This window comes from Phlebotomus argentipes, unplaced genomic scaffold, assembly GCF_947086385.1.
Source record: "Phlebotomus argentipes unplaced genomic scaffold, Phlebotomus argentipes genome assembly contig_15, whole genome shotgun sequence".
In the NCBI taxonomy this organism is placed as follows: Eukaryota; Metazoa; Arthropoda; class Insecta; order Diptera; family Psychodidae; genus Phlebotomus; species Phlebotomus argentipes.
In genome coordinates, this window is record NW_026776181.1 from 3,797,109 (window position 1) to 3,809,216 (window position 12,108).

General features: G+C 44.8%; 4 protein-coding genes across 4 annotated transcripts; 1 reads left to right on the forward strand and 3 right to left on the reverse strand.

Moving 5' to 3' along the window:
- Positions 1 to 624: 624 nt before the first annotated feature.
- LOC132262306 (putative fatty acyl-CoA reductase CG5065) lies at positions 625 to 4,263 on the reverse strand. Its single transcript, XM_059761536.1, has 4 exons — positions 3,624 to 4,263; positions 2,575 to 3,174; positions 2,128 to 2,436; positions 625 to 1,364 (listed from the first exon to the last, which is right to left on the reverse strand). Exons 1-4 carry the CDS (start codon positions 3,716 to 3,718, stop codon positions 734 to 736), a joined length of 1,635 nt encoding a protein of 544 aa, XP_059617519.1. The 5' UTR covers positions 3,719 to 4,263; the 3' UTR covers positions 625 to 733.
- Positions 4,264 to 5,061: 798 nt separating this feature from the next.
- Positions 5,062 to 6,641, reverse strand: LOC132261524 (putative fatty acyl-CoA reductase CG5065). Its single transcript, XM_059760370.1, has 2 exons — positions 6,444 to 6,641; positions 5,062 to 6,375 (listed from the first exon to the last, which is right to left on the reverse strand). Exons 1-2 carry the CDS (start codon positions 6,639 to 6,641, stop codon positions 5,062 to 5,064), a joined length of 1,512 nt encoding a protein of 503 aa, XP_059616353.1.
- A 30-nt stretch (positions 6,642 to 6,671) lies between these two features.
- LOC132261952 (putative fatty acyl-CoA reductase CG5065) lies at positions 6,672 to 8,784 on the reverse strand. Its single transcript, XM_059761018.1, has 2 exons — positions 8,377 to 8,784; positions 6,672 to 8,314 (listed from the first exon to the last, which is right to left on the reverse strand). The coding sequence occupies exons 1-2, from the start codon at positions 8,578 to 8,580 to the stop codon at positions 6,998 to 7,000; spliced, it is 1,521 nt and encodes a 506-aa protein (XP_059617001.1). The 5' UTR covers positions 8,581 to 8,784; the 3' UTR covers positions 6,672 to 6,997.
- A 397-nt stretch (positions 8,785 to 9,181) lies between these two features.
- LOC132261525 (nucleolar protein 10) lies at positions 9,182 to 11,394 on the forward strand. Its single transcript, XM_059760371.1, has 3 exons — positions 9,182 to 9,320; positions 9,378 to 9,779; positions 9,838 to 11,394. The coding sequence occupies exons 1-3, from the start codon at positions 9,255 to 9,257 to the stop codon at positions 11,374 to 11,376; spliced, it is 2,007 nt and encodes a 668-aa protein (XP_059616354.1). The 5' UTR covers positions 9,182 to 9,254; the 3' UTR covers positions 11,377 to 11,394.
- Positions 11,395 to 12,108: the final 714 nt, after the last annotated feature.

A 12,108-nucleotide genomic window follows, 5' to 3' on the forward strand; every position in this document is an offset into this window, starting at 1 on the left:
TCATTGCCGATCAAAATGTAATGTAAGAATTATTTATTTTTATTAAAAATGAGTATATGAAAAAGCGTAAAAATTGCAATTAAATGCCTTTTTATGTGAAAGAAAAAAAAACACCAGTGTTGTATTTTCTTTTCTGCCTTACTTTTTGGTCAGCAACGGAACGCGCAACCCGAAAAAAACAATGTTCATGAAAATGAAAAAAAGAAGAGGAGCGAAGTGAATATTTATTTAGCAAAGCAAGATATGAGAAAAAAAAGAATATTTATGTGTTAATGCCTAAGGACAATCGCGCCTATTTGAATCCACCAAATTCAGGGTCTGTTAGGAAGTTTGTCTTTGAGAAATGGATTTCCTTTCCAACGCGCAAAAGACTTAATTTTTTTATTGTCATTTTATCCGAAGATTGTGTTCGTCCATTGCATTTCAATTACACACACTTTGTTTTGTATGCTTTTTCGCAAGAGAGACACACTCTGAGACTCCCAGAATTAAAAAGAGGACACAGACACAACTCATAAGAAGATAAACTTAAGATGACATAGCATTTAATCCTTGGATAATATCAAGCGGATATGAAATATATTTACTTATTGCCTGGAATTTCCCGTGAGAGAGCAATAAAAGTTTACTACAATTTCCATTCCATTTTATATTTAGTGGATCGCCACGCAATTTTCATTTTGATTTGTAAAAAATAAAGAATTCATAACATAACTTCCGAGCTGAGTTTCTCTCAATTCATGTACTGCGCCATGTTCTTGTTGGTCAGGCGCACCAGCAGCGGAATGATGTCCAGGCGCACGACCAGGAAGTACGTGAGGGCGCTGTACACGATCGTCTTGACCACCTTGTCCAGGAGCACCATCCGATTGAACTTGGCTCTCGCCATCGGCAAGTCCTCGTCCTTCTCGTGCATCAAGTACCGCCGCGTGCCCAGGATCGCCATGCTGAAGTAGTTCTTCACGTCCGTGTTAATCTCATAGTCGAACTGGAAGGCCTTCAGGTCGCAGTCCTGCAGGCCCTCGTTCAGCGAATACAGATTCTTGTTCTGGAACGTCCACACGTTGAGGACGAAGTACGCCAGAGCCTGATTGGCCTGATAAATGCGGCGCTGCAGCTTGAGGATGAACGGCTTCTTGCCGCTCAGCTTCAGCGCCATGTCAATGATGATCGCCGGCAGGACGTGGAGCAGGATCACCTTGATGTAGTTGTACATCTTCCAGTTGGTCACGCTGCCGCCGGGCGCCCACAGTGTGTGGTCGAAGGGCCACTGCGGCGAGAGCTCCTTGCCCAGATTCACCACGTCGTTGAACGTCTGCGGTCGCTTGTCGGATGTGGAGCAGTTGTAGATGGGCAGAAGATCCCTGCAACAGAACAGAAGTCAATTCATATCTGACTTGATACCAATTGGGATCGAATAAGAGATTATTTCTGCTAAGAAAAGCTCTGAAACACTTATCAGACATGAACTTTGGTTGCCGATTCTTTGGATTTCCTTTGAATTTTTGCACATCAAACATATCAGTTGGAAACTTAAGAGATTTGTTCTAATTTGAGAATTTGTGTGCAAACAAATTCTTCTCGATTTAGACTTTTTTTAGTCCAAAACAATACAGTGTTTCTTCAGAAAAGTTGGACAAAATATTCTGCTAACGCGGAAAGACAAACAGTAGAAATTCACAAATGGTTTGTCATACAAACTTTGTATACTTGAGAGCTTTAGAGAATTTCAAGACCTTTTAAAAATCATCTTTAAATCAGAAAAATGATAGAAAAATTGTAGCTTTGACAGTGGTGTAAAAAATAAAGCAAACAACCTTAAGATATGAAGCATTAATGAGTTTTTCAACCCTCAAATCGCTAAAAACTATCTTTTGCATTGCAAACAAGTAGATTCGCACAGTCTTTGACCTTCGGCAATAAGTTTGCGCCTCCCACAATTGCTCAGCGCATCATTACTGGATTTATCAGATGAGCATGTGATTAGGCAATTAAGGCACCGCGTGAGGTGAGCGGATGATTGAGCGAGTAATTTATGATTTAGAGCTGTAATCACTGATTATCTCAACCATTTCAGCCACATGTTCGATGATCTGAGGGTAAAGTGAGTGAATTTCGCGATCTTACAGCGGCTCTTGCGTGCCTCTCTTCCACACCGCCGAGATCATGGCGCGAATGGCGATGTCCACAGGTGTGTAATCGGCCACATTGTCAGGATTCGAGTACAGCGTGCGGTTGATCCCGAGGCCGCAGCCCACCAGCAGACCCACGGGTCCGTTGAAGTTGTCTATCCAGCCCGGCATCGGCTCCGACACCGACGAGATAACAATCGACGGCCGAAAGATGATCACCGGCAATTTCTCCTTGAAGTCATTGATTATTTGCTCCGCCAGAGACTTTGTGAAGGTGTAAGTGTTTGGCTGGAAACTCGTGTACCTGGAATGGTGGGGAAAAATACTCACTTAATTGATGCTTTTGTACTTTGGAATAAGCAATTGTATTTAAATCTATTCATGACAGCGCGCGTCGTTGGAGTATTGCGGAAAATTTTCAGACATTTCACAGAAAACTCACTTTGGCGCGAAAATATCCAATAATTCTGTATCATATGTCTCGGCGATCTTGATGGCCTTCTCCCAATCCGCGTACGGCGGATAGATCTTCTCCTCAATGTCATGCCAATCGGGATTGCAGTAGGACGTGGACACGTGCATCATCACCTTAAGATTCTCGAGCTTCTCCGCAAAGCGACAAACTTCTCTCGTTCCTCGTGCATTCATCAGAATGGCATCCTTCAGCGGATCATCGAATCTCACACTCGCGGCCACATGGAAGACAATCGAGACATTCTCCATGGCTCTCACATCCTCCTCGGAGATTCCCATCTCCAGCACTGCCACATCTCCGGCCACAGCCACGAGTTTGTCCAGCTGTTCCGGCTTGTCGCGACGCATTCGCTCAAACACAGATTCCTGCTTCAGCAGAGCCAATCGCTCCGCCACTCCACGATTCTTCTTCGGACGCAGAAGGATGTAGATGTTGCCCACGCTGGGACAGGCGTACAGGATCTTCTCGATCAGCGCCTTACCCATGAATCCACTGCCGCCCGTGATGAAGATGTCCCGTCCCGCAAAGAATTGCGGGATGGTGGGCAGAAGACTCACGTCCATCGCTCTATACATGGTGAAAGGATGTTATTAGCACTTCACAGAGGGAAAAAAACGGGATAAGTCAGGATTTCTCCCGGGCTTTTTCAGCACTATTTCTGAGCAAATGTTGTGCTCGAACGAGCGACTTCACTCTGAATGATTGTCCGTTCGCTGGGAATGAACACAAAAAGTTCCCCCATATAAATTTCATTGTAATTATTTCACTGTTTCACCGATATATTTAATTCGTCAGACGGCACAATTGTTAATTGTCGGAGACACCTCTTTAAAATTGCAAATAGTTCCGTCCAGCTAATGTGAGAATGACTCGATGGAAAGCGTGAAGCGTTAGAATTTGCTCACAAGGACACATTCTGTGTGAAAATTATATCATATTTCGCGTCTTATGCGCATAACAAATAATACATCTCTTCTTATCTTGGAAATTCCAAATGAGAATGCAAAAAAACCCACCGTTTCTGCTCAGATTCCCTCCTTTTCACCCCTGAGAATGAGAAATTCTCAGTTTGAACGGTTTCCACCCTCTTCGACACTAGAAAACTATACATTGATGTTCACACCTTCGTATATTGACGTGCACTAAAGTCGAGAAATATTATCTTTTTACATTTATTGAACACAGCGTCGAGTATAACATACAATTATGAATTCCATTAATTGCAAATCAAGCGTTCTCTCGAGACTCTGAGTTGTATTGTGCGAATGAATATGATAATAAGCAAATGTTATAACATTATCCCAACGGAAATATTGTGTCTCTCTTCTCGGACAGTCTTTTTTCCTCCTTCACGCACATTCTATCAAAAATATTGATACTTGACTATTGTTTCTCCTTTGATTTATGTATTGGCGAACAGAGGTGACAATTGAAAATCAACATATTGAACATAATAACGTCGCACTTTTGACCATAATGGCTGAATGGATTTTTGGCTCTTCACGCGTGTGTGCTTTCACGGTTTTTTACCAATGATTTGGAATTGAAAGGTGCGGAGCATCTAAATTTAGAATTCATTTTAAGAGCTGGACTTTAAAATCACTGCATCAAGACATTTCGAAAAAATCCCCACTTTAGGCTCAAAGTTCTTTCGGGATCTAGATTTCAGAAGAAAGATTTAAAAGAGATCTTAAGTCAATTTCCAATTATACGATTAGAATAAATTTAGATTCATTAGAAAGGTTTTGCAAAATGCCATCTCCCATTCGAACATTATAACTTAGTATAATCATTTCTAGAGTCGCTAAAGTGACAAAAACTATTCTTATAGCTGAGGTCAAAACCTTACATTCTACATATTTTATTTCAGGGTAAAACTAGACTTATTTCACCCATTTAATCTAGCAAAAGATGAATTTTTAAAGAAGGCCTCAGAGAAAGTCTATAATCAGAATCTCATAAGACACTTAGTCTTAAAGGGTTAATCAATTGATACAAACAACTCATGGAAATGCCAAAGTTTGGAAGACTATGACCTATATTTTGAGAATTCGACGAAGGTTGGTAAACTTAAAGAAACATTCATCTACATTCAATGCGTTTTCTTGTCCAGAATAATTACTGACGTCATCAATCATTGAGACATACTTTTATTTCCAAAATTCTCTATACATTAAACATCTCAGAAGTCACTTTAAAGCCCCAAAAAGAAGATCCACCGTGAAAGAAAACCAACAATTGGGCTGAGCATTTATTCTTCGCGATATTCTGTTCAAAGGCAGAAGGAGGAAATTTGCAGCGTGCGAAATGAATTGAATGGAAATCGTGGAGAAGCGACGAAAGGTACCCCAAATAGCAAGGTGAGTTCATTGAATATCCTAACCCGGATGCCCTGTGCGACAGAGACGCATTGTGTGAGTGTAATGAGATGCAGTGACTAAAAGTGCTGGTCACTTAAGTGGCCAGAGCGTAGTGTTTCTTGTAATAATTGAAGCCGAACCACACGATGAAGGCGTAGAAGAGGGTCTGCAGGGTGTTGCGCAGGAACACCATGCGATTGAATCTCCGTCTGGCCAGAGGCAGTGTGTCGTCCTTCTGGCCCAGAATGTGGCGCCTGGAGCCGAGGATGCACATGACAAAGTACAGGATGTGATCCACATCTTTGTAGTAGCTGAAGCTGAAGCAGTCAACGTCGCTGCCGCGCAGATCGCTGAGCAGAGAGACGTGGTTGGCGTTCTCAAACTCAAATCTCTGCCGCATGAAGTACGCCAGACTGATCTGGGCGAGGTAGAGACGGCGCTGCAGCTTCATCACGATCGGCGGACGCCCTGCCAGGCGGATGACGAAGTCTATGAGGATGGACGGCGCGAGTTGCAGGAAGAGCAGGCGAATGTAGAAGTGGAGGAACCAGGTCGTGGCGATGAAGCTTATGGGCCACACGAAGTAGTCGAAGGGCACCATGGGGATGCAGGAGTTGCCCAGCATCGCCAATTCGTAGTACGTGACCGGGTTCACCTGCCCAGAGGAGCCATTGTAGATGGGAACGTCCGACGAGTAGATCTCCTCTATGCTGCGCACGCCTTGGCGCTTGATGGCGATGATCATCCCCTTCACAGTCACGTCGATGGGGTTGAAGTCCAGCACGATCTTCGGGTCTGTGAATAGGGTGCGAATCAGGCCGCTGCCCGTGGCCATCATGATGCCCACAGGCCCGTTCACGTTGTCATTCCAGCCGGCGAAGGGCTCCATCACGGCAGGCGTCATGATCGACGGTCTGTAGATGACGATCGGGACTTTGTGTCGATACTCGTACACCAGGTGCTCAGAGAGGTTCTTCGTGAAGGTGTAGGTGTTCGGCTGATGTCCTATGATCTTCTGCTCCATGGCGTACACCACCTCCTCGTCCAGGTTCTCAACAATCGCCAGGATCTTTCGCCAATCCGCTGAGGGCGGAAACAATTTCTCCTGCAGAAACTTGTACTCGGGATAGCAAAATGTGGTGGAAATGTGGAAGAAAACCTTGAGTTTCGGGAGCTTTTCAGCAAAATCCAGGATCTCTCTCGTGCCGCATATGTTAATGTTGACGGCCTTGATCAGGGGATCATCAAAGCGCACACTCGCCGCTCCGTGAATTATCACAGACACATTCGCGAGTCTCTCCTGAGTGGCCAAGACATTCGCACCCAGTCCTCGCTCGCAAATGTCCCCCTCAACAGCCTCCATCTTGTCAAACAAATCCGGAGCCTTGGTCCTGATCCGCTGGAACACCTGCCGACACACAACGAGAGTCAAACTAGAGATTTCCCAGCAGTGCACGACGGAACACCTGAACTTACATCGGACTTCTTAAGGCACTCGAGCCTCTCCTCCACATTCCGGCCTCCTTTTGACCGTAACAGCACGAAAATCTTATTAACAGTCGAACAAGAATACAAAATCTTCTCTATCAACGTCTTTCCTATCAGTCCCGATCCTCCCGTTATGAATACATCTCGACCATCGAAGAAATCCGGAATGAGTTCAAATTTTCCCATTGCGCTAATTTTCTTATGCGCTCTCGATTGCGACTAATGACGGACTAAATTACATTTCGGCAAATAGCCAAAATTATCCTCACAAGACCTTGACAAATGAATCAAAGGGAATTGCCCGATAATTATACGTTAAAATTGGGGAGTAGTGAATATATTTTCACCTGTTTATTCTCGAACTTATTGCGAATTCTGGTGTTTTAAAATGAGGCTCATTCAGGGTAGCGAAAATTGGTCAATTCGACCTTCGATTGACGTCAATTGTAAAATTTGTATTAGAGTTTATTGGGTAAGATAGAAACATTATTCCGCCATTCGCCACAAAACATTCAATGCTGCCTTTGCTGACGTTAAATGTATTAAGAACTCTGCCAAAGTATGAATTTCCTTCTTAAATTCGAGAGATCACAACACGTGACTAAGTAGTAAATTACGCTGCTCCAGAAGACAAGCTTCAGTCCTCGATCGAGCAGCCAGAGAATCCGATAGTTTCTTCTGGCACGCGGAATATTCTCATCCGGCTGCTTCATGAGAAATCTCCTTCCGCCCAAACTGGACTTGAACATGTACTCGTATGAGTCCATGCCTTCGAAGAAGTCAAAGCCAAAGCTCTCCATGTCCTCGCATTTGATGTCATTCATCAGATTGAAGCAGTTGTCGTTGATGAAGCACCAATCTCTGAACATGAAGTACGACAGCGAAGAGCAGGCGAAGTGAAACTTCCGCAGAATGTTCAGGGCGATGGGTTTCTTCTTCAGCAACTTCAGCACCACATCCACAATCATACCCGGGAAGATGTTCATCAGCAGCAGGCAGATCTTGTAGAAGTAGTAATTGGTGGTGATGATGGCATTTGGAATCCACACCATTTCGTCGAGGGGAATTTTCGCCGCAATTGCGCGGCTTTGATCGAATATTTCACATCCTTTCACTTCCATCTCACTGCTAGAGGCGCAATTGTACACTTTCAGCACTTTGCTGGGCGCCAGGGCGCCTTTCCACGTTGCCACGAGCAGAGATCGCACGCAGACGTCCAGCGGTTGGAAATTGCTCTTCACCTCTGTGGAGGAGTAAACCACTCGCGCTATTCCCGATCCGCCCACAGCCAGGATTCCCGTGATGCCATTGAAATTGTCCACCCATCCTTCGAAAGGCTCCTTCACGGACGGCGAGATGATCGATGGTCGAAAGACGATGATGGGAAGCTTCTCTCTGTACTCATTCATGATTTGCTCAGCTAAGCTCTTCGTGAAAGTGTAAGTGTTTGGCTGGAAGTCCATGTATTTAGCCCCCAAAACCTCCAGAGTGTCCTCATCCATATTCTCAGCCAGCTTTATCGCCTCTCGCCAGTTGGCCAGTGGCGGATAGATCTTCTCCTCAATCACTGAATAGCTGGGATTGCAGTACGTCGTGGAGATGTGCACTAGAACAAGCAGATGCTTGAGATTCTCAGCAATGCCCAGCAATTCCCGCGCACTTCGCGTATTCATGAAGATCGCCTGACCGAGAGGCTCATCAAATCGCACCATAGCCGCACTGTTTATCACCACTGAGACATTCTCCAGCTTCTTGATGTCTTCATCACTGAGACCCAACTTGAGGCACATTGAATCGCCCTTCAGAGCTTCCAATTTATCCAGGAGGCTCTCATCTTTCTCCCTGATGCGATTGAAGATCTGCAAGGAAGAGGAAATCGTTGAGTATCTGCATTATTTGTAGGAGGAAACAGAATATTCACCTGATTGTTCTTGAATTGTATCAATCGATCGGCCACTGAAACACTTCTCTTGGGTCTCAACAGCAAATAAATCTTCTTAACATGCGAACATGAGTACAAAATCTTCTCCACCACCGCTTTACCGAGAAATCCCGTGCCGCCAGTGATGAAAATTTCACGATCACGAAAAAATTCAGCAATTGTGGGCAATTCTGAGGCTGTCATGATTCTGAACTACCTTCTCACTTGATCACGAACGCACAAATAAAGCACTAACCTGTGTATTGCACCAATATCCACGATTGTTTGAATCAATTTTCTATCTTTTGCATAAATTGATTGATCTTTTGACACAATAACACATAATAATTATTCAGGAGAATATATAGGTTGAAGAAGAGATGTTTTAATAGAGTTCATTGACGTAATTACTAGGTCGCAGTTGGAAGTACAATAGCTTGTAAGGCTTGTAATTATGAAAACTTAGCCAAAGGAAAATCAAACCAAAACACACGAGTTTTCATTTGATGATAACTCAATTCTCCGGGTGAAGTATGAAGTGACTGAGAAATAAATTACAGTTTAAGATTATATTTACTGTATTAAAGCGCGCATTTTTCAAGGATTTTCTACGGTTTTTGGCATTTTCATCTTGATTTTGAACGTTTCATCCAGAAATAATTAGATTTTAACGGCTTTTCCGCGAGCCGAGACACAAACCGCAACTCGGCTGGCTTTTCGCCTGAGTTCAGCTCAAAATTCGAATTGGTTGAACCGCGGGAGGCGAAGTGTTGCCCGCTTCGCCGCGCATATTTTGGGCAACCCTGTCAGCTGTCATGAGCACGCTTCACGTGTTTACATTTTCTTCGTGAGAATTCCTGCGATTTTCTCCCCGAAAAATGTCCCTAACAGACGTGAATGAGGTGAAAATCTATAATTTGAGTGCTGGAAAATCCCTCCCAGATGTAAGTTGTGCAACATTCCTTGTATTTGCGCCAAAATGACCAATGTTTCGTTTGCAGTGGCTGACTGACCAGAAGAAGAAGAAATTACTGAACAAAAATGGGGATTTGCGGAGGAAGATCGATCTTATTCAGGACTTTGACATGCCTGGAGTGTCCACGAGTATTCAGGTGACGCCGGACAATCAGTTCGTCATCGCCACGGGAACGTACAAGCCACGGATTAAGTGTTATGACTTCAATAACCTCTCAGTGAAGTTTGAGCGGTGCTTCGATTCCGAGGTGGTCACCTTTGAGATCCTCAGTGAGGACTACAGCAAGATTGTGTTCCTGCAGTGCGACAGGCACATCGAGTTCCACACAGCTCCGGGAAGACACTACAGATTGCGAATACCCAAGTTTGGAAGGGATCTTGCCTACCACACGCCTTCTTGTGACCTCTTCTTGGCGGCTTCCTCTCCGGTGAGTTGCCGGATGATGAGAAATTCCCGGAAAATGTATTAACTGGTGTCTCTTGCAGGAGATTTATCGCTTCAATCTCGAGCGCGGGCAGTTTTCGCAGTCGTTCGAGACACAATCTCCGATCAATAATGTCTGCGAAGTCAATCCGGAACACCATTTGCTGTGCATCGGGACGGAGAAGGGAACTGTCGAGGCGTGGGATCCACGGCAAAAGTCCCGCTGCGCCTCTGTGCAGGTGACAATGGAGAATACAGGATTGGATGGCACTCACATACCCTCGATAACTGCCCTCAAGTTCAAGAATGGGCTGCAATTTGGCGCCGGAACAAGTGATGGACAGATTTTTCTGTATGATCTGCGATCAAATCGTCCCTTTACCACAAAAGATCACATGAACAACCTTCCTATTAAGAGGATCAACTTCAATCCCAATCAGTCCATCGTTTACTCGATGGACAGTGGAGTTCTGAAGATGTGGGATGAGAATACAGGAAAGCAGCTGACATTCATTGAATCCTCGTCGGAATTTAATGATTTCTGTACAATCGCCAACACGGGAATGCTGTTCTTCGCGCAGGAGGACAAGCGGATGCAGACATTCTACGTGCCTCAGTTGGGACCGGCGCCCAAATGGTGTTCCTTCCTAGACAATCTCACTGAGGAACTGGACACGGAGTTAGTGCAGAACATCTACGATGATTACAAGTTCGTGACGAAGCAGGAGTTGGCGGAACTCAATCTGGAGGACCTCAAAGGCACTAATTTGCTGAGAGCTTACATGCATGGCTACTTTGTGGACATTCGATTGTATAGAAAGGCGCGCTCGGCGGTGGATTATTACTCCTTCGATCGGTATAAGAAGCAAAAGGCGCGTCAGCAGATCGAGATGGCGCGACCGAGTCGTGTGGAGATTAAGACAAATCTGCCTAAAGTCAACAAGGATCTGGCAGAGAAATTGATAGACACGGAAAATCAATCTCTGATGCAAGATCAGAGATTTTCGGCTCTCTTCGCGGATCCTGACTTCACAATTGACGAGGGCGCTGAGGAGTTTAAGATGCTGAAGCCTGTCTTGGCGCATCTGAAGAAGTTGAAACCCGCCAAAACGGTCATTCCAAAAGTCACGCCAACGGTCCTTCAGGAAGACGACAATGCTGTGCATGAGAGCACGGATGAGGATCTCTTTTCTGAGCAGGAGGACGCAGATGAGAGCTCTGATGACGATCAGCGGTGGACGAAGGACGTGAAGAAGCAGTACAAGGCCATTCAAAGGGAGAAGCGACGCGAAGAAGCGGTTCAGGAGCAGGATTCTATTAAGGTCCGCGAAGAGGATGATCTGAATGTGGGCTGGGATGTGAAGAAGAGCAGCAAGAGGAGGCAAATGACGCTGGGTGATCGGGTGGCTAAGCAAGAGAGTGCAGCGAATGCATTCAAAGTCGAAGAAACTTCGACTGGCCGGCAGATGAAGTTCATCGTGGGATCCGGAAGCAAGGGCATGAGAGTGCGTGCAAATCAGATAAGACAGCATCGCGAGGAGAGGAAGAAACTCGTCCGGAAGCCGCGAGGATTGAAACTGAAGCGACTGCCGTTTAAATAAAGAATTTACAAATTTCAAGATAGTCAGTTTCGATCTGATCGCTGATCGTGTGCGACTATTTTCTGGTTTCGTGCGATTTCCACGGTGACTCCGCCTGTTTTTAGCGGGTTCCTCCTTCCAAATGGGCACCGCTTGAGCATATTTCTCACTGCGGAGGCTCATAATTTTCCTCAATGAAGTAATGATACCTCTCAGTCTATGCAAATTGAGCGAGATGTAATATTTCTTCTAATTCTTTCACACTCCTCAATCATCTTGAATGCTCATCAGCTCCGCATTGATCACCTCATGAGGCTAATTTAATGTCTCAGCGAGGAAATTAAATGGGATGATTCATCGGAGAGAAATCTGTCCACGCGGAAGGAATTAAAAGCTGGACGAGGTCAATCTCTCCCCATTTTCCCATTAAATCACTTTAATGCGTGCCAGGGAGAATATTGAGATTGTGATTGGACTGCGCGCCAGTCTTGGCAGAGGAAGAATATTGAAAATTTGTGGAAGAGAGAAAGAAAAAATCCCGATTGATTTTCTGTGTGGAAAAATGCTCAGTGAGATGATCAATGTGGTGGTTTTGCCACGTATCCAATCCACAATGTGATAATTGATCAGTTTTGATCGCGGTCTCATTTTCATATTACATCTTTCATCACATTATTTTCCCTCCCTTTTCCTTCCTCGTTTGCAGGGCGTCTTCCCTGGACATGCCATCAGAGTTGATAATAGACCAGATAA